At 36.6% G+C, this 20307-nt stretch overlaps 2 protein-coding genes across 4 annotated transcripts; both read left to right on the top strand.

Moving 5' to 3' along the window:
* The first annotated feature begins 918 nt into the window (after nucleotides 1-918).
* LOC140978318 (protein REDUCED CHLOROPLAST COVERAGE 3-like) lies at nucleotides 919-13367 on the top strand. The gene is made up of 23 exons (XM_073443245.1): nucleotides 919-1317; nucleotides 1407-1468; nucleotides 1720-1812; nucleotides 2067-2139; nucleotides 3029-3310; nucleotides 3395-3459; nucleotides 3802-3933; nucleotides 4192-4233; nucleotides 4320-4847; nucleotides 5533-5687; nucleotides 6289-6790; nucleotides 7641-7703; nucleotides 7797-7898; nucleotides 7995-8303; nucleotides 8372-8464; nucleotides 8562-8663; nucleotides 8750-8854; nucleotides 9119-9252; nucleotides 9662-9845; nucleotides 10057-10188; nucleotides 10724-10836; nucleotides 10908-10986; nucleotides 11319-13367. The coding sequence occupies exons 1-23, from the start codon at nucleotides 1239-1241 to the stop codon at nucleotides 12990-12992; spliced, it is 5103 nt and encodes a 1700-aa protein (XP_073299346.1). The 5' UTR covers nucleotides 919-1238; the 3' UTR covers nucleotides 12993-13367.
* Nucleotides 13368-14328: 961 nt separating this feature from the next.
* Nucleotides 14329-20180, top strand: LOC140978636 (pyrophosphate-energized vacuolar membrane proton pump 1-like). Of its 3 annotated transcripts, none has more exons than XM_073443830.1 (8): nucleotides 14329-14680; nucleotides 16615-17189; nucleotides 17271-17653; nucleotides 18078-18164; nucleotides 18295-18625; nucleotides 18724-19134; nucleotides 19241-19300; nucleotides 19724-20180. In XM_073443830.1, exons 1-8 carry the CDS (start codon nucleotides 14422-14424, stop codon nucleotides 19925-19927), a joined length of 2310 nt encoding a protein of 769 aa, XP_073299931.1. In that variant the 5' UTR covers nucleotides 14329-14421; the 3' UTR covers nucleotides 19928-20180. The 3 variants fall into 3 exon arrangements, with proteins under 3 accessions (XP_073299931.1, XP_073299934.1, XP_073299932.1); XM_073443833.1 differs by lacking the exon at nucleotides 14329-14680 and adding an exon at nucleotides 16376-16454 and having other exon boundaries at nucleotides 19724-20179; XM_073443831.1 differs by lacking the exon at nucleotides 14329-14680 and adding an exon at nucleotides 16412-16503 and having other exon boundaries at nucleotides 19724-20179.
* Nucleotides 20181-20307: the final 127 nt, after the last annotated feature.

Here is a 20307-nt window from a genome sequence, read left to right on the forward strand (position 1 = left end):
ATTTATCAAAATTTAAAATATAAGGAACAACATATATATATACATACATATATATATATATAATCAAAATATCAAATAATATATATATGTATATATATAACAAAAAAATAAATCAAATAAGGTCTAATACTACTAAACTAAATATAAGAAATAATTAAATTCAAAAAAATTTAAAGAAGATGAATCAGGAGTGTAAAAAAACTTAATCGAGTATGACGAAAATTTGAAGGTTCGAATTCAGCTCAAATAAGTTTTATTCGAGTTCAAGCTCGATTCGAATCTTGAAAAGTTTAAAACTTTATCGTTCCAAAATAAGTACTTAAAAGCCTCAAAATTTATTTATTTAATATATAATTATATTGTATTAATAAAATACTAAAACTCACGAGCGGTTCGCGAACTATCGAACAAAATAATTTGAGTTCAAGTTCGGCTTGAATCGATAAGCTCGAATACAAATCAAATATTTTTGAGTTGTAAATGAACCGATCCAGTTCACGCTTTTTTTGAGCTGGTTCGATTCGTTTACTTTCCTAAAATAAACATGTCAGACCGATGTTTTTTGGATTTAACCTATAATATCGTTTCTAAAAATTATTAAATACTACCGATAAATATGATAGCGTGATTTCTAGAATCTATCTTATTTCAAGGTTAATATTTAAAGATGAAAATCTATTTGTAATAATAATTTTAATAAAAAACCATCTCAAAGCTTAAAAAATTAACTATTGATTTGAGAAATACATAACGAAAATTTTGAAATAAAAATATGATTATACAAATTAAAATCCATAAAAATCAATCGTTCACAATTGATGCCTAACTACGGTAAGCGATCCCAGCCGTCCATCCCATCAGTCTCGAGCCTATTCACCTTTAAATACGGCCATCACAATTCACGTGTGTCTTGCAATTACCGTAGAGAGAGAAAAAGGCAAGTTTTCATTTTGCGTGAGGGAAGGAGAGGCCAGGATTCATTCACTCAAAATCATCTAGCCAAAGAACTCAACACCAAAACCCCTTATCCTATCTTCTCTTCCGTAACCAGCAGCTTCCTTCTTCCATCTTCAAACCAATATCTAACATCCTCTTTCTGTTGCCTTATCTGCACTTGTTCTGATTAGCTTTGTTTCAGTACTCCATTCAACAATTCAGTCTCAAATCAAATCAACGTTGATATATAATTATATAAACTCGAGTTTTCAAGTTTTTTTTTTTTAGCTGAGTTGCAGAAAATGGCGCCGAGGTCATCTAAAGGCAAGGGGAACCACAAAGGTAAGACGACAGAGAAGAAGAAGAAGAAAGAGGAGAAAGGTTAGAAGTAATCTCTGTTCTATATTTTATTTTGAATTCGATTTTCGTTTCTTTTTCTGCTTAACTAATTCGTTTCTCTTCCCTTGTAGTTGTACCTCATGTGCTTGAAATAGTTATCGTCACTCCCTATGATAGCCAAGTTGTTCTCAAGGTATTGGTTTATTTTCATTCGAATTGAATTCTTCACGTACGCCACGGTAAACTCCAAATTCATTATTTTTTTAAAAAAAAAAATTTGAAATCAAATATTTATTCATTCAAGAACTGGTGTCCTTATTCGATGCTAGTGGATCCGCATATTTCCAAACAAAATGCCAATGCAGTTACTAATTTGATATGTTTAAAATTCTATGATAGATAATATTTGATTCGATGGACTGATTGATCTTACTTGAAATGAAGGGAATATCGACTGATAAAATAATCGATGTGAAGAAGTTGTTGGCTGCTAATGTGGAGACATGCCACTTCACAAACTATTCTCTTTCTCACGAGGTAAGCAAGACAGGGTTTGTAATCTCTAAAAAAAATTTGGATTTTTATAAATCAAGTATTTAATTTAATTATGTTTGAAATAATACCATTCTCCATTATTACTTTACTTGTCATGTCAATTAAATACCCAAAGATATTTATTTAGCTGAACCATTTGTTCATGAAAGTCATTATTTTTTTCTGTTGTATGTCTATGTGGATGATTGGAATAATCAATTCACGAAATCTAACTATTCATTGAAAATGTGTGACAGGTGAAGGGACACAAATTGAATGACAAGGTTGAGGTTGCTAATCTGAAGCCTTGTTTGCTGAGAATGGTTGAAGGTAGGTTCAACTTTCATATGAACAGGTACAACACTAATGAGCGGCGTGGGCTGCTGGGGTTTGATTTTTAAATAAAATGCCAAAATTAAATTTTCTAAATGTTTAATTTTATGAAAGTAGTATACAAAATTGGTTATATTGTCAAATAATAATTTTTTGAAATTCGGTCGGTAAATAAAACAAGGGAGATTTGTTTTTCAATCCTCAACATCATAGTTAAATGTGTACCCGAACTGAAAAAATTTATACTGAAATATCATATATTAGTACCACATATTTAATGTTTTGTACCAATTTTTTTCCGAATAAAAACATATATCATTAATATCAAAATTCATTATATATGTTTGGGTACTCAAAACATAAATTAGTGTCAAATTTGAAATATTTGTACTCAAATATTATATATTAACACGAGATTTTCAAGTTTTTGAACTGGATTTTCATCCACAAAAGACGTGTCATTAGTATCAAAATTTGTTAAGCATATTTCAATATTCAAAAATTATATAGTTTTGTTAGATTTTAAATATTTAATTATAAAATATCATATATTTATTTAAAAAAAATTGTGTATACGTTAGTAAGAAAAATAATCCATCTGACAAGTATTTAACACACATTTAATGTTCATAAAACAATTATTACAAATGCATGGGGCCGTTCCGTTGAATAAGTTGATGGAAGGTATCTTTGGGAGAGCTGCAGCTGAGGATACCCAATATCAGTGACAGATGCTGACAGTGTTATTTATTGTTTTCCAAATGCGCTTTTTCCAAAAATTAGCAAACTCCAAAGCTTTTCACAAATTTTTTAGCGAACAACGGGTAGTGTTCTACATTTGACCAGAAATTTCTCCGTATTAACGGAAATGCCACTGCGTACACAGAGGACTATACTGAGTCGTCGTTGGCAGTTGCCCACGTACGGAGGCTCCTGGACATCTTCGCGTGCACCACACGCTTCGCCAAGCATAAGGGCGGCGGGGCGGAGTCCCGTTCGAAGAAAAACAAAATCCAGCCGAGCGCCACCGATGGAGAAGCAAGGTCCCCGGAGAATCATCCTCCCGCGATATCGGATTTTTACGGGATGGCGGCAATACATCTGACTCCGAGGCTCTCGGATTTCTACGAGTTCTTCTCTTTCTCTCAGCTATCCCCTCCAATTCTACGTGCGTTTATCTCTCTCTCCTTTTTCTGTCGAGGGATTTGATATTCTTTCCATCTTATTTGGTAATTGTTTCTGATAAATGCAGATTGGAAAATACTGAAAATTAAAGACGGAGAAGCAAGGAAAGATGGCGATTACTTTGTAATGCAGGTGATTTTTTCTTCTTTAAGTTGAGTTAAACTCATTACCGGTCCCAAAATCTTTGACGCGGATTCTCGGTATCGGGAAAGGTTATATTTTTTGTTAAGAATTGCACGATTGAAGATTAGGGCAACTGTCACATGATCATGCCGAGCTAGTTGAAGGATTTTTAGCAGTAAATCGAGTTGAGTTGGGGAGTAGAACAAATAATTTAATGTCCTTTTTGGGTAAAATTTATATTTTTAAAACTTTGCGCATGAAATTTTAAATTTTCTTTCTCCAATGAGCATACGCGATCAGTCATGACTGAGCTTCTGTTGCAGAATCAATAATTATACAATGTGAATGTAGATTAAGATATGCAATGGGAAGATCGTACAAGTGATAGCATCTGTGAAAGGATTCTACACCGTGGGGAAACAACTTTTGAGGAGCCGTTCCTTGGTGGATCTTTTGCAACAGCAAAGCCGAGCTTTTGCCAATGTGAGTTATCTTCGGCCTCAACTTCACTGACACTTTTGATAACGAGACTGAGCAAGTAGTTAAATGCTGCTTCCGAACTCAGCTGGCATGTGTATTGAGCAAGTCAAGTTTGTTTGGGAGTTAAAATTTTATTGAGATATTACAGAAAGACCCTTCAATATTTTGTAGCGGTTGTTTTCAAAATAGGTAATTTATAAAAGAATGCTACCACATCTGTCAAATCAAACAATATAATTGATAGAAATATCGTACTTGCAGGCGTATGCATCCTTGATGAAAGCATTTGTGGAACGCAATAAGGTAAATTTCCATTCGGACAAAGCAAATGTTATCCAAATTGAAATTAAGCTTTTACGAGGAATGAGTGGGCGTGATGCTCCTTTCAGTTTGGCAACCTTCCATATGGATTCCGTGCGAATACCTGGCTTCTCCCTCCGTCTGTCGCTGATTCAGTTTCAAACTTTGTTCCCTTGCCGGCAGAGGATGAGAGCTTGGGAGGAAATGGTGGAGGCCATGGACGATTTGGAGAGTATGACAGTAGACCATGGGCGACAGACTTTGCAATATTGGCAAGCATGCCTTGCAAAACTGAAGAAGACAGGGTGATTCGAGATAGAAAGGCGTTTTTGGTTCATAATCTTTTTCTGGATGTTTCCATATTTAAAGCTGTTTCAGCTATACAGAAAGTTATCAATTCCACTCCACAGCGCGAGACAAATTTCAGTCCTGGTTCAGTCGTGCATGAGAGTCGCGTCGGTGACCTTTCAATTATTGTCGAAAGAGATGACGCAGACGCAGGCTTGAAATCTGGATCCAAGATTTTAGGCAGTATTACATCCAATGAATCTGCTGATGAAGTTTCTCGAAGAAATCTACTAAAAGGTGTAACTGCAGATGAAAATGTAGTAATACACGTGAGTTGACTTTTACCTCTTATGACGCAACTTTATTCACTAACCTACTTTGGTTGGAGAAGGAGTATTTGAATAGCTTGGCTGTACACGAGATGTGTATTTCCAGTTATCTCATGCATCATAATTCCGGTTTTTACATCTTTCGGTATATATGGCCATGGTTGCTTTTCACTGCTCACTTTACTAAAAACTAACATCATCAGCCTATTTATGCATTTTTTCCCTATCATATTAAAGGTCATTAGCTTGGTTATGGTGGAATGTTCCATGTGGCATATTATCAGATTGTGAATCCATTCAGATAATCCATCATTTCATATGAAATAGTCAAATACTCCTTATGTAATTATTTATCAATGCATAGCTTTTAAAGAACTAGCATACTTCTTTGTGATGCTTAATTTCTTTTCTCGCCATAAACCAAAAAACTGGCTTTTCAGTTAAATGGTGGAATTATATTTTGTTCCCTGTCAATCAATGGAATTTAAACTTCTTCAGTTTCCTTCCATTTTTAAAAGAAATTCTGTAGAACCCCACCCTCTTCCATGGTCTTTTGCAGGCATATCATTAATCACTAGCATGCTTTGGGTAACCTAATTCTTCTTCTGTGCTGCATGCGAAGTTCAAGCATTCTAATGTCGAGCCAATTATGGTGTGATAATGATACATGTGCTATATATGGCAGGACATTTCTTCCTTGGGTGTAGTTGTTGTCAGGCAGTGCGGCTACACCGCAACTGTCAAGGTCAATGGAGATGTTAAAAAGGGTAGGAGTTGTATGCAAGATATTGAAATTGAGGAGCAACCCGATGGTGGCAGCAATGCACTTAACATCAACAGGTTTTGTTACTTATCTTTGTGTGGTTGCGAATGTGAAGTTTAGTTTGAAAAACCAAAGTCATGAATGATCAGAATAGGTATATAAACAGTTCCTGTTTAGTCATCCATTTTTGGTATCAGTGGTACAGTCGATTATGAGAAAACTTGGTTTACAGATGTGTTTATAGTGGGCGTCGTAAGTCTTCGAACAGGTATAATTGAACTGTTGTCAAAGATAATTTAGTACTTTACCAAAATAACCAACTAGCATAGATTACAGTCTTTCTTTGGCATTAGCATCTTTTCAGGGTTGTCACGAAATAATTCGCCTGTTGAAATTAGTTAGCTGAGTGCTTCGCCTTGTAATTTATGTAATTCTGAGCTATCCTGTTCTCTGGAAAGGTTTTTGGTATAAATGAATTAATTATTTGAGTTACGCTCTGGATTGTTGCTTATCAAAATTTATATTTATATAGAGGTTTGTATTCTATTTTTATCTAGGATATTTGAACTATGTTGTTGAATTGCTTATAACTTGTTACTGTTGAAAAAGTTGGTTGTCTCTTTGTTGGTGAAATCAATCATCATATATAAAAATAACCGATGCCTTACTTTTTGACAGTTTAAGGGTAATTCTAATGGATCCATGTTCTGAAGCATCCGTCGGAGGCCAGGCTCTTCAACCTCATTTAAGGGATGTTGAAAGTTCAAGATGTCTGGTCCAGAAAGTTATTAAAGAGGGTCTGAAAAGGTTAGTGGACAATCCTGCTATAACCGAAAGGTGTATCAGATGGGAACTTGGTTCTTGTTGGGTGCAGCATCTACAAAAGCAGGAAACACCTGCAGATAACAAATCTGGAGATCACGAGGATGACAAGAAGACTGAATCAATGGTCAAAGGACTTGGGAGAAAATTTAAAATGCTAAAGAAGAGGGATAAGAGAACACTTAGTGATGGTAGTAAGGATGAAGCAAATGATGCTGATGCCAGCGATCTACACATGGAGAGCAACATGGGAGAGATAAATACCTGTGATTCTGACGGTGTAGTGGACTTGCTGAAATATGTTCCTCAAGAGGCCTTTTCACGTTTGAAAGAAACTGGGATTGGCCTTCATACAAAGGTATTGCTTCAATATTTTGTATCATTCACATGGGCAAGAAATAGTGCGTAATGGTTCCCTCTTGTTTCCTTCGAAGCCAAATCCTGGGGTCCAAGATACAAAGGCCTAAAGGCATGTTGAAAGGACAGGATGACCGATATCTTTTGATGCATGTAAAAAGCCTCGCTGTCAGTTCTCAACAAGAAATGTTATCTCTAGAAAATTATTTTTGCTGTTTTCTTTTACAACAGTTATAGTGACTTTTGAGTATGGTCGACATTGAGTCATTTGATTTCCTTTTTGACAAAATGAGGATTGAATAATATTTCATCATTTCTCCCCTGAGGGTGTCTGAATTTGTGGAGTAGTTGAGCGTTTGACTAATATTCAGGAGTTCACTTCCTCCTACCAACTTTTTCTCAGGCGAGCCTATCGCACAGGGTTTGTTTAGTGCGTTTTACCTGGCTAACGTGGTTTGCAGGCTATTGCGTTAACCCGGGGTTAACCCAGTACGTGTCGAATCGTCATAAAAAAAGCATCACTTCCTCGAAAATGTATACTAATGCCTTTAGGACGTTATGCTGTTGTCTCCTACTGTGAGTAGCTCTATGGGATGATGATATAGATTTTATGTTGCTTGTTATTGTTCAATGGTAGGCTTCCATTTAGATGCAAAATTTCATGATTAGCCTGCATTTTGAGGGGCAAGGACTCAGTGATTTAAGTATTTGACCCCTCCCAATGTAATACAGCTGTAGTTTCTCTCAGGTTAACTTGTTTGATTCTGTAAGAATAAGAACTTCTGCTCATTATCATTTCCAAACATAATTCAATTGCTTGTGTTCTATTAATTCATTGTTACAACTCGCAGTCAGTGGACGAGCTGATCAAGATGGTGCACACGTATTATGTTGATGTAGCTCTGCCTAAGCTGGTATTTATTTCGTTATTAGTTCAAATTGATACGACTATGGGAGAACCACCTTTGGTTTACGACAAATGTTGTAGCTATAACTTTGTTTTTCAGGTGACGGACTTTGCCTCACTTGAACTATCTCCAGTTGATGGTCGTACACTGACTGACTTTATGCATCTTAGAGGGTTACAAATGCGCTCCTTAGGCCGCGTGGTGAGTGAATAATATCTCTGTCCGTGTGTGTTTGGGTGGTTGTTCTTTTATCCTCTGGATGATTGTCTTTGGAATTAATTGTATTGCTTGAACCAGGTTGAACTTGCTGAGAAGCTTCCTCATATACAGTCTCTTTGTATACATGAGATGATTGCTCGAGCTTTTAAGCATTTAATTCGAGCTGTTATTGCTTCTGTTCAGAGTAAAGATACTCTGTCCACTGCAATTGCCTCGACCTTAAATTTCTTGTTTGCCTCTAACAATGTTGGGGATAATGGCCTCAGTGATCAAATTCTCAAACTGCAATGGCTGCGAATATATTTGGAGAAAAGATTTGGTTGGAGAATGGGAGATGAATTTCAACATTTGAGAAAGCTATCAATTCTCAGGGGACTTTGTCACAAGGTATTAACTGATAATTTATCTTATTTCCTTATCAACCTACAAATATTTGTTGAATTCCTGTTCTTTAGATTGGATTAGAGTTGGTTCCTAAAGACTATGATTTGGAAAGCTCTACGCCGTTCAAGAATTCTGATATCATCAGTATAGTGCCAGTCTGCAAGGTCCGAGCATACTCCATAAATTCGAATTTTTATTTATGTTTTTCTATGACTAATTATCTGAATGATTGCATATTTTCTTTTACTTCATGATGTACAGTATGTAGGGTGTTCTTCTGCTGATGGGAGAACTCTACTTGAGTCATCCAAGATTGCTCTAGACAAGGGAAAGCTAGAAGATGCTGCTAACTATGGGACAAAGGTACCAAAGTTGTCAGTCATGTTTCAAGTGTTCTGCAACTTTTCACGTCCTCATAGTTGAATCTGGTTTTGACTTTGGAACTTAAGGCTCTTGCAAAGATGATTGCTGTTTGTGGTCCCTATCATCGTACAACTGCATGTGCTTACAGTCTTCTAGCTGTTGTTCTATACCACACTGGAGATTTTAATCAGGTAGGACTATTTTTCAGCTTCACTTTGGTTATAAAGCTATATATTGTTTGACTGAATACTGTATATATCTGCCTCTCCGAGGAAACTATACAAACTTTACAGATGTACAAGTTGTATAAAAGAATGATTATGTAATGCCATGGAGCGTATGTTAAGATTTATTGCATCATGAAACATCAAGATGCTGGTTTCCTTTTAGAAAGCTGATGCCATGACATATAGGAGAGCTGCCTAGTTAATTTTGTCTGCCATGGTCTCGTCCAGGCTACTATATATCAGCAAAAGGCATTAGATATCAATGAGAGGGAGCTGGGGCTTGATCATCCCGACACGATGAAAAGCTATGGCGATCTATCTGTGTTTTACTATCGTCTCCAACACATTGAATTGGCTTTAAAGTAAGTTACACGGATTCTTTGTAGTATGGAAACTTCTTATCTTTGATTCACATGTCTATTTTGCTTTATGTCATGAATCCAAAAGTTGTTTAAGGTTTATCTTTGAAAGCTGTATATTTTCAATTGTGTGAGGCTCCTTGCTGAGTCAGATTTTATTTTAGTATTGATGTTATCTTCTTCAGTTTCATACATTAAATTTTTTGTGATCAAACTATGACTTGTCATTCTGTGGGTATACCCCTTAACTATTTAGATTTTCTCACCGTTGAAAAAGTTACCACGTTTTGGTTGGTTTTTCCAGTTACCCCGCTTTTGTCTATTTTTTTGTTCCTTCTGTATGGCCAAAATATTTCTCCTCTCATTCCTGGTTCTTAAACTCACCCGCCTTAATTGTTATTAACTTGGGCAGATATGTCAATCGGGCTATGTACCTTCTTCATTTTACATGTGGGCTGTCTCACCCAAACACTGCAGCTACTTATATCAACATTGCTATGATGGAAGAAGGTATCGGAAATGTTCATGTCGCTCTCAGATATTTACACGAAGCACTTAAGTGCAACCAGAGATTATTAGGAGCAGATCACATACAGGTCTGTCCAGCGTCACTGTATCCCTTGGCACATACACAACTCCATTTTTATGGCTCATACTGGCACAAAATTAATACACACATTTCATTGGATCTCCCTGGCTGCGCCATGAGCTTACAACAATGAAACAGCTTTAAATGCATGACACATCATACCCATGAATTACCAAAAATTATATAATCTATGACTAATATGACGTTGTATGTGACAGACTGCTGCTAGCTATCACGCCATAGCAATAGCACTTTCTTTGATGGAAGCCTACTCACTCAGTGTTCAACACGAACAAACTACATTACAAATTCTTCAGGCTAAGCTAGGAGCTGAGGATCTTCGAACTCAGGTTCACTTAATCTTTGGTTATTTTCTTTTTATAAAATGGGGGCGGGGGATTTCCTATCTAAACTATTTACAATACCCACACAAGTGGTGGGGTCTCACCCTTGACACTAGGCCAAGGAACCCTTGGCAATCTTTGGTTATGTTTTTTGCCTCTTTAATAATTGGTTACTTCTAAGAAATTCGTTTTAGGTGTTCTACTGATACCACCATGCTATAAGATGACAATCATTGTTTTGATACATCTTGTGGTGTACTCACATTTCATCTGCTCCCATGCCTACCGACTGCGGAAGACTTCTTAATGAAACCACTCTTCTAATGCAATTTTACACGTGCATTTAGTTTTTCTTTTTCAGCTATTGATTATTACAAGAGCTTTCTGTTTGATTATGATGAAAATTAATGTTTGCAAAACAAACTTTCAAATGCATGAATATACTATTACTAGTTTTGACCCTCTAAAAGGTTCATATCAAGACATGCATCTCTTTACGTGAACTTAGAAAGTTGAGAACTAATGAACCAAGCACCTTCAGGATGCTGCTGCATGGCTTGAATATTTTGAATCAAAAGCCTTGGAACAGCAAGAAGCAGCTCGAAATGGAACACCTAAACCTGATGCTTCTATTGCCAGCAAAGGTCATCTAAGGTAATGATTTAATACTTTGGAAACCTTCTACCATATTCCAGCCAACCATCACCTTGATCCTTCTTGTGCAGTGTGTCAGATCTCCTTGATTATATAAATCCTGATGAGCAGTCAAAAGCTGCAGATACCACGAGGAAACGACAAACCAAGGTGTTTTTTCATGTTAAAAAGGACTAGTTGATAAACAAGTTTGTCCATTTTTATATCTAATGTCTAGTTCATTGAAATAAATGATAATTTTTTACGAAAGATGTTAAATACTACCAGGGAGTTGCTTAAATCATTTTTTCTATTACAAAATTGTTTTGAAATTTATGATACTTGATGCCAGAGATTTTTTGTATCAACTTTCAGCCTTTTGAGAGGTCGTATTGGGAGATGCATTTATTTTTTCATTGTTCTCACTATTGTTGTGGCGAGTGCAACGATCAAATTTTCTTCTGAACTATATAATCCTCGTCTTTTGTTTTATGATCTCACAGTTTACTCCAGTTCGTTATAAATTGAATGAAGAGGAGTCAGGAGGAAAAAATGAAATTGGCCCTGAAAGTGGAAGTACAGAAATTAGTACCACAGTTGAGGAAAGTAACACTTTAGATACCAAACTCTCCCAAGAATCATCCAAGTCCATTGAAAGCACAATAAGTGACCATCCATTGTCAGAAGAAACCCAAGAAGCAAACTCGGATGGAGGATGGCAGGAAGCTAGCTCAAAAGGTCGGTCGGGAAACAGTGCTGTTAAAAAGTTTACCAGAAAGCATCCAGAGCTTGCCAAATTAAAGATAAATTCTGTCTACTCAAACTTTAAGGACAGCAGGTATAGAAATGAGGCTGTATCTCAAGGGCATCAGACAACATTCAAGGCAAGTTTTGCTGAAGTGTCTCCATTGAAGCAAACCAGCACTGCCAGCTTAAATAAAATTGATGATTCCAGTAGAGTGCCTCCAAAGAGCTCGACGAGCAAAATTTCTCCTACATCAGCATTTAAAGATTCTCCTGTCCCTGCCACTCTGCCTGCAATGGCTTCAAAATCATTGTCTTACAAAGAAGTAGCAGCAGCTGCACCAGGTACGGTTTTAAAGCCTTTTCTGGAGAGAGCGGAAGAATTATGTGAGGAAAATACTGATGATCAGATGTGCTCTAGTCCAAAAGAGACACCACAGCAGGAAAGGAGGAATGGATTTTCTTTAGATGGCTTATGTGAGTCACTACCGGATGATGAAGGTATAAAAGGGGACAACCAAGGTGAAGTCTACGAAAATGAATCCCCTTTGGAAAATTCCTCCTCGGATACTGAAGACAGTTCATGTTCTAGTAACCAGGAGAAATCTGCAGAGACAAACGGAAGCAAACTTTCTGCTGCTGCTCAGCCCTTCAGTCCAGGTCCTTACCCTTTGCCTAATGCTGCACCAAGTATCTACGAGGTTACAGGAGGCCAAGGCATGCTTGCAGAGCTCCAGGGATTCCCATCAGTTGCGGCAAGAGTTCCTTGTGGACCTAGGTTACCTATCTATTACAGAGCAGGTCATACTTTCCGGATAAGGCATGGTTTCTCAAATTACCGAATCCCCATTGTTGGGAAAAATGGTTTCACTTCTTCCAAGACCATGAATCCACATGCACCCGAATTTGTTCCTCGAAAAGCATGGGAAACGAATGCAGCTGTGGAAGCTTCAAGCCCGTCTATTGATTCTAATGCCACGGTTCCACCACTTTCAAATAGAGAGGAGCTTAACCAAAATATTACATCTAGTATTAGTCGAGAAACGTCTAAGGAAAGCAGTTTTGATGCCAAGAAAGAAGAGCTAGCAAGGCAGATACTTTTCAGCTTCATAGTTAAGTCAGCGCAGAATTCTTCAGACCCTCCAAACACCACTCCAGCTAGCGGTAAGAAGTATGATACATCAACCTCTCCTGCCGAAGCAATTGCAAATGACAGTGCAATTATAAAGATATTCTATGGAAACGAGAGAAACAAAGAATCTGTCCCCGATAACAATAACAACCAAAGGCTACAAATGAAGAATGTGAAGAATGGCAGTAGAGATAGGGAAGGATTTGTTCTCGTCACAAAGCGAAGAAGAAACCGCCGGCAGTTCACAAACGATGTAAATGACTTGTACAATCAACAGTCGATATGTGCATCGGCACGTTGAGGAGGAGGATTCTCAAGGCTAAGCATCAGAGGTAAGCATCTACCTGTCTTAACATTACAGGTCAAGCCGAAGAAATGCTCTGAGAACGTGAGTCGTAAATACTCCTTACAAAATCAATCGAGACAACCCCGATCTTCTATTCCAATTGGTGTTTCATCTACTACTCCATATAAGAAAAGAATAACGCGGCAAATTCATTAATTGTCTCTCTTTTGTGGTTCAATTTTGTTATTTATTTTTTCTCGATTTCATGAAAACTTCTTCAGAATCACTAGTAAACATTTGTAAGCTCCTCAACTGATAACTTTTCCCTTGATGAACTCTTTTTGTGGTTTTGTAACTTGAAAAATGAAAGGAGAAGCATATTATAATGTATGCTGATGCATCATTGCTATTTCTTTTGTAGTAGCCAATAAATTAGTCCAATTCATCCATACCAATGGGGAAGTTATAATTGCAGATGGAATATATATGCTTGAAGGAGATGGATTAAAAGTATCACACGATTTCATGAGTATTCAAGATTAAAATATATTGGACATTGGACAGAAGTTACTAAATCAAAAATGGTCTCCCGTCTCTGTTTACAAAAGAAAAATATGTGCGAGAAGGATATGGATTATTCAAGATTTTGATCAATTTTGTTAGAGGTGAAAGTAGTTTAAGGTTCACTGTTCAAAAATTATATAATCATCAAATTTAATTATTTAATAAATCCAATTTCCAATTTTCAGCAATTTATATATATATATAAAAAAATCATTTAAAGAAGCTAGTATGGGATAGGATTTCGATGTAAAATTTGTGGTGTGAAAGGACAAGTTTTAACCAATTTTAAATAGATGCAATTAATTTTACCCTACATTGGCGAATGGCGAAGGACTCTTTACTTGATAAAAATATACATAGTAATTATTAAAATATTTTGCAATTATCAATAAACTAATTAAATTAATACGAACGAAATTTATTTTTATCTAATAATGTATATGCTAGGTTGAGTTTAAATAATTATCCTAAGGATATTATCTTATCAGTTGATGTAATTATCAATGTTTTGCCATTTTACTATTGTCAACGGTAAAAAATAATAATTTATGACTAGAAATCTACAACTACTGCTTTTCAATAATATTTTCTGTCGATGCATGCTACTCATTAGATAAAAAAAATGCACAAAGAAAGACTTCCCAAATCCTAACGGACAAGCTTAGTGGATACACAATGCAGATGTGGTGGACTTGCTCGCACCCTAACACTCCACCTCCTTGGAATATTACTCAGAATGCGTGCTATAAATACCAGGGACTCACCCTTCCTCAACCACCCCAAATTCGTTACAGTAGTATAGTTTCCTTCTTTTTTACTCTCGATTCACTCTTCATTCGCTTCATTTTCGCCGGCGAGTGCAGTTAAGGTTCCGGAGAGGATGGAGTCGTCTTCAGCTTTGCTTCCAGATTTGGGGACACAGATTGTGATTCCGGTGTGCGCTGTCATAGGCATCGTTTTCTCGCTCGTGCAATGGTTACTGGTCTCGCGCGTGAAACTCTCGTTGGAAAGCGACGTCTCGGATTCTGTGAAGAACGTTCGGAATGCACACGGTGATTACTTGATAGAGGAAGAGGAAGGGATCAACGACCAGAACGTTGTCGAGACGTGCGTCGAAATCCAGAACGCTATCTCCGAGGGTCAGTGTAGCTTTAGATCTCAATATTATATCGCTAGATCTGATTTTTAAAAGTTTGTCATGTTCACTTTATGTCTACCTGAAATGCGTTAGTAGAATGTGTTGCGAGCTTTGGACGTCATTCATTTTCCTCAGCTTTTATGTGAGCTTCTCTGTTTTGGTACTGAAAGAGTAAAAAACCTCAAAGTTTTAGTAGGAAGTTGCTGCATTACTTCCTTTCAAAGAAAATCAGGTTTTTAGAATTTCAGATATGATTTTTGGATTAACCGCTGGAATAAGATGAATAGTCGAAGAGAGACTTTTTCAGGTTTTCTGAACCTGCTCCTGGAATTTGTTTTGCTGCGGGGACCGTTTAAAAAAGTATACGTAAATGCTTGTTTATTGTTTTTGAAGTCGATTTTCCCTCTAGTTAAATAAAAAAAGAATAATATATATTTTTTTAAAAAAAAAAAAATTTCCACCCTTTTACATCAGAAAATGTTTTAATGTCTTTTCAAAAGATTTTTTTTTAATGTAAAACCCTGTGACGTGTCTTCCTCAACAGCTCTTAAACCATCTTAATAAATAAACCACAAAAAATAATTTACAAACATAAATTGCCTTAATTTAGATTTTAAAATTTTTCCCACTTTCAGGTCTGTGCTTCTTCATTTAAACCTGCGCATCCTCTTATACTTCTACATTCAAATAATGAAATACACCGTTCTAGTGGTTTAGAGTTTACAATGTTGTTTTTACGTGAATATAATGTCGAATCTCGTACCATAACTTTCTGCGAAATTCATGACGAAGGTTTTTTTTTCAGTCTATAATTAGATATTAATTGAAAACTACCAGTCGAATGAATTTTCGTTTTATTTCGGATTTTTAAATTTTTTATAAACGTTAAAGTATCTTATGGTAAATCTTATTTTGGAGGATTTGGCTCACGGAGAGAGGTGGATTAGGGTTTTACGAGTGTCAATATTGGTGTGAGGTTTGGTTTGATGTGTTGGTGGAGAGGTTCTTGTCTCCGTTATTGAAATTATTCAATGCCCCGTTCTTTTGGGGACGTTGTTGAACGTACCTTCATTAGTTAATTTCTGTACGATTTTTACGTGCAGCGAGGGAAGATTATCCTATTACTTTATTGATTGTGTATCGAAGTCAAAATTTTGTTATAATTAGCTTTCATCTGACAATTATGGATATTTCTACTCACGCCTTGTTGAAGCACGTGAGAAGATGATGTCGTGTGAACGCGGGTGTTTTATTTACCTGATTTTTTACGTTTCATCTCCCATGCACGGAAACTTAACTTTTTTTATAAAGTTACCTAGATCCTTGGATTGAATATCTGTTGTCATTTAGTATGTGATGTATGCATGTGTATTAAAAAAATTTATTATTGAATAATTTTTCGTTAATTTGAGATATTATGTTAAAATTTAAAACTATAAAAATGTTTTTTATGATATTTTTTGTGCTAGGAATGATATGATTATTTAATTTAAAAGTTCAAAATATAGTTTAAGAAATATTTTATTAGGATGTGGTAGATATGATAGATAAGATGAAAATTTTACTAAAATTAGGTTTAATGACATTTTTATTAAATAAAAAATAAAATATTTTTTGTAATTTTAGAAAAAGGGTTAACACCGAAGTGTGTGTGTATATATATATATATATATATATATAGGAATATTCAATTTGGAGCAAGATCGGTATTGAATTCTGTTTGACTGCACTTGGTTGCGTCAGCATACGGTTTTTGCAGGTGCAGTCGAGCAGAGGTGCGTATGTGCAATTTATTGATTTGGACCATCGAAGCGATTTGTTTTTGTATGGGTTCGCATTCTATTTTGATATAATGTAGTATAATCATTGCACAAATGAGTTAAGCATGATTGGTTTTGATTTGCCTGAGATTAAAATATATTTTTTGCATACCAGGTATTACATCTTTCCTATTCACTGAGTATCAGTATGTCGGTGTCTTCATGGTTGCTTTTGCAATTCTCATTTTCCTGTTCCTGGGATCAGTTGAGGGTTTCAGCACAAAGCACCAGCCTTGCACGTATGACAAGGAGAAGTTGTGCAAGCCTGCTGTCGTAACTGCAATCTTCAGTACTTTATCCTTCTTGCTTGGTGCAATTACCTCTGTCGTTTCTGGTTTCCTTGGGATGAAAATTGCGACTTATGCAAACGCAAGGACCGCATTGGAAGCTAGGAAAGGGGTCGGAAGAGCTTTTATTGTCGCATTTAGATCTGGTGCAGTTATGGGTTTTTTCCTCGCGGCAAATGGTCTCTTGGTTCTGTATATTACTATCAATCTATTCAAGATCTACTACGGAGATGATTGGGAAGGCCTTTTTGAGGCAATTACTGGATATGGTCTTGGTGGATCGTCAATGGCTATGTTTGGACGAGTTGGAGGCGGTATTTACACTAAGGCTGCTGATGTTGGTGCCGACCTTGTAGGAAAAGTTGAAAGAAACATACCGGAAGATGACCCCAGAAATCCTGCTGTAAGATGCCGCACACCTTTGAAAAGTTGGTGCTATTTATCAAGAGATTTAATGGTCGAAAATATTCATTTTGTTTTGCAGGTGATTGCTGACAATGTTGGTGACAATGTCGGAGATATTGCTGGAATGGGGTCTGATCTCTTTGGTTCATATGCCGAATCTTCATGCGCTGCACTTGTCGTGGCTTCAATATCCTCTTTTGGAATAACTCACGACTTCACTGCAATGTGCTACCCTCTGCTCATTAGTTCCATGGGAATTCTTGTTTGTTTGATAACGACCCTATTCGCCACCGAGGACTTTTTTGAAATCAAGGTTGCCAAGGAGATTGAACCATCATTAAAGAAACAACTTGTTATCTCCACCATTCTCATGACTCTGGGAATTGCAATTGTTACGTGGACTTGTGTGCCATCAACCTTTACTATCTTCAATTTTGGAACCCAAAATGTTGTGAAGAACTGGTAAGCACCTAATAACTTTGAAAATTGAAATGGACCCTGGTTGCGAAGAAATTCTTGTTTATCTGTTTGGACTTTTATTAACATCTGGCAACTATAGGGATATTCTTAGACGATCTTATATTGAAGAGGTCAACTTCCTTATATTTGCTTCCGAGTAGTTGCTTTTCCCTCACAAATCTAAAAAGGGGGGTCGATTTGGTTGACATGAAATGAAGTCTTCAATGTATATAGATTCTAGAATTTATGTTTTTCATGTAATTAGTGTCCAGTTAGTTTCCATTAATTCTAAATTGTTCTCCACCACGAAGTACAAATCTCATCACCATTAGTTCTCATGTTTGCTTCTCTTCATATCTTTCACAACTACCGTGTTTAAGGCATAACTACTATAAATTTTTTCTTATACAACTCATTAACACGACAGGAAACTATTCCTTTGTGTTTCCGTTGGGCTGTGGGCTGGGCTCATCATTGGAATTGTTACAGAATATCACACCAGCAATGCTTACAGGTGCTATCACAGTTCTTTTGTTCTTTCCTTTGACAAATATCATTTTGTTCCATAGTTTTCCATCTGTTCCATGGGTTTTTTTTATCTTTCAATTATCTTCCAACTCCATTTTCTGAACTTTGGTATGCAGCCCCGTGCAAGAAGTTGCTGATTCGTGCAGGACTGGTGCTGCGACCAATGTCATATTTGGCCTTGCCTTGGGATATAAATCCGTTATAATCCCCATTTTTGCTATCGCAATTAGCATTTTTGTTAGTTTTACCTTCGCTGCCATGTATGGTATTGCAGTGGCCGCTCTGGGCATGCTGAGCACAATTGCCACTGGTTTGGCCATTGATGCTTATGGTCCTATAAGTGATAATGCTGGAGGTATAGCTGAGATGGCTGCCATGAGCCACAGGATTCGAGAGAGAACAGATGCCCTTGATGCTGCTGGGAACACCACTGCTGCTATTGGGAAGGTAGCATATTCTGTTTTGTTCACCGTCTTAATACTTTAAACATGAAGATATCTGTTTTGCGCTCTAATCTTATTTTATTCCTTTGCGTTTTCTTTCAGGGATTTGCCATTGGATCTGCTGCACTTGTTTCATTTGCACTTTATGGTGCTTTTGTGAGCCGTGCAGGCATTACGACTGTTGATCTTCTAACACCCAAAGTCTTCATTGGTTTAATCGTCGGTGCAATGCTTCCATACTGGTTTTCTGCCATGACCATGAAGAGTGTTGGTATAGCTGCTTTGAAAATGGTGGAGGAAGTTCGTAGGCAATTTAACACTATTCCAGGCATTATGGATGGCCACATGAAGCCAGATTATGCCACTTGTGTCCAGATTTCAACAGATGCATCTTTTAAGGAGATGATTCCCCCTGGCGCCCTTGTCATGCTGACTCCTCTCATTGTTGGAGTATTTTTCGGCTTTGAGACGCTTTCTGGTGTTCTTGCCGGTTCCCTTGTCTCTGGTGTCCAGGTACATGACTTGGATCTGTGCTAGAAGTGAACTTTTTAAGGCTTAATGATTTAATCGCTACGTTGACTACAACACTGAACTCTTATTCCCTTGTTAACTTTCTAAGATTGCAATATCTGCCTCCAACACTGGTGGAGCATGGGACAATGCCAAGAAATACATTGAGGTAAGCGCTTTGTTTTAATAGTAGTAAATAAAGTTCACTATATAATCTGAATTTCAAATTAGAAGTTTGCGCACAAGTCGGTTGGAGCTTAAACATGTGATTTAATCATGCTTGACTCGACTTGCCATACAACTGAACTTGAATTAATAGTCTGTTTATATTCAAAGTCAGACTAGCATGTATGGTGTGTATTGACTTATATGAGGGAGTTTGAAATGTTTGAATTTCAAATATGATCATTGGAAAAGTATTATGTTTAAGTGACATGAAAAATCATGTAAACATGACTTGAGCTTGAGCCTTGAGTTGATTGAATTGCATTTTTTAACTTTGATTGAACTGCGCCACTCGCTTATTTCATTATCCTAAAGTTCGATAATAGATCACCTTTTCAGCTTCAACTCCAATTTTGTCCCCTCTCAGGCTGGTGCATCTGCGCATGCGAGAAACCTTGGACCGAAAGGATCAGAACCGCACAAGGCTGCCGTTATGGGAGATACGATTGGAGACCCTCTAAAGGACACTTTAGGTCCATCGCTCAACATCCTCATCAAACTTATGGCAGTAGAATCGCTTGTGTTTGCTCCTTTCTTCGCCGCTCATGGCGGGTTGCTGTTTAAGATCTGAGAAAAGAGAAACACCAATCATTTCGAATTATTTTTCACTTGAGTTTTTTTCTTGTTGATATTTCGAGTCCATTCTCACGAGAATCAGAATTTTCTTTGTCAGATTATAGCTGATGTGATTTTACTCTTTGTTGAGTTGACTATGATAATTGTTGTGATGAGTATGTTAGTGCAAATCAGCATCCTTCACAGGACAAGAGTGAGATAGATATCAAATACATATTTTTTTTCCTTTTTTGTTACCATTTAGAATTACTGTTTTTCTTAATTAAAAAAAATACTAATGTTTTTCATGTTGACTTCGTAATTTCTGCAACTATTTTTGTTCAAATAAACATAGATTTAACTTTAAAAAAAAAACATAGATTTAGCTCAACAATT

Source organism: Primulina huaijiensis, chromosome 6 (assembly GCF_012295235.1).
Source record: "Primulina huaijiensis isolate GDHJ02 chromosome 6, ASM1229523v2, whole genome shotgun sequence".
In the NCBI taxonomy this organism is placed as follows: domain Eukaryota; kingdom Viridiplantae; phylum Streptophyta; class Magnoliopsida; order Lamiales; family Gesneriaceae; genus Primulina; species Primulina huaijiensis.

What these genes read in the sequence shown, in the direction of transcription:
- LOC140978318 (XM_073443245.1), top strand. Translation starts at nt 1,239, where the DNA reads ATGGCGCCGAGGTCATCTAAAGGCAAGGGGAACCACAAAGGTAAGACG. An exon ending in AAAGCCGAGCTTTTGCCAAT is followed by an intron (nt 3,934 to 4,191) that starts GTGAGTTATCTT and finishes TCGTACTTGCAG; the next exon opens with GCGTATGCATCCTTGATGAA. An exon ending in TCAGGGGACTTTGTCACAAG is followed by an intron (nt 8,304 to 8,371) that starts GTATTAACTGAT and finishes CCTGTTCTTTAG; the next exon opens with ATTGGATTAGAGTTGGTTCC.
- LOC140978636 (XM_073443830.1), top strand. Translation starts at nt 14,422, where the DNA reads ATGGAGTCGTCTTCAGCTTTGCTTCCAGATTTGGGGACACAGATTGTG. An exon ending in CCCTTGTCTCTGGTGTCCAG is followed by an intron (nt 19,135 to 19,240) that starts GTACATGACTTG and finishes TAACTTTCTAAG; the next exon opens with ATTGCAATATCTGCCTCCAA. An exon ending in ATGCCAAGAAATACATTGAG is followed by an intron (nt 19,301 to 19,723) that starts GTAAGCGCTTTG and finishes GTCCCCTCTCAG; the next exon opens with GCTGGTGCATCTGCGCATGC.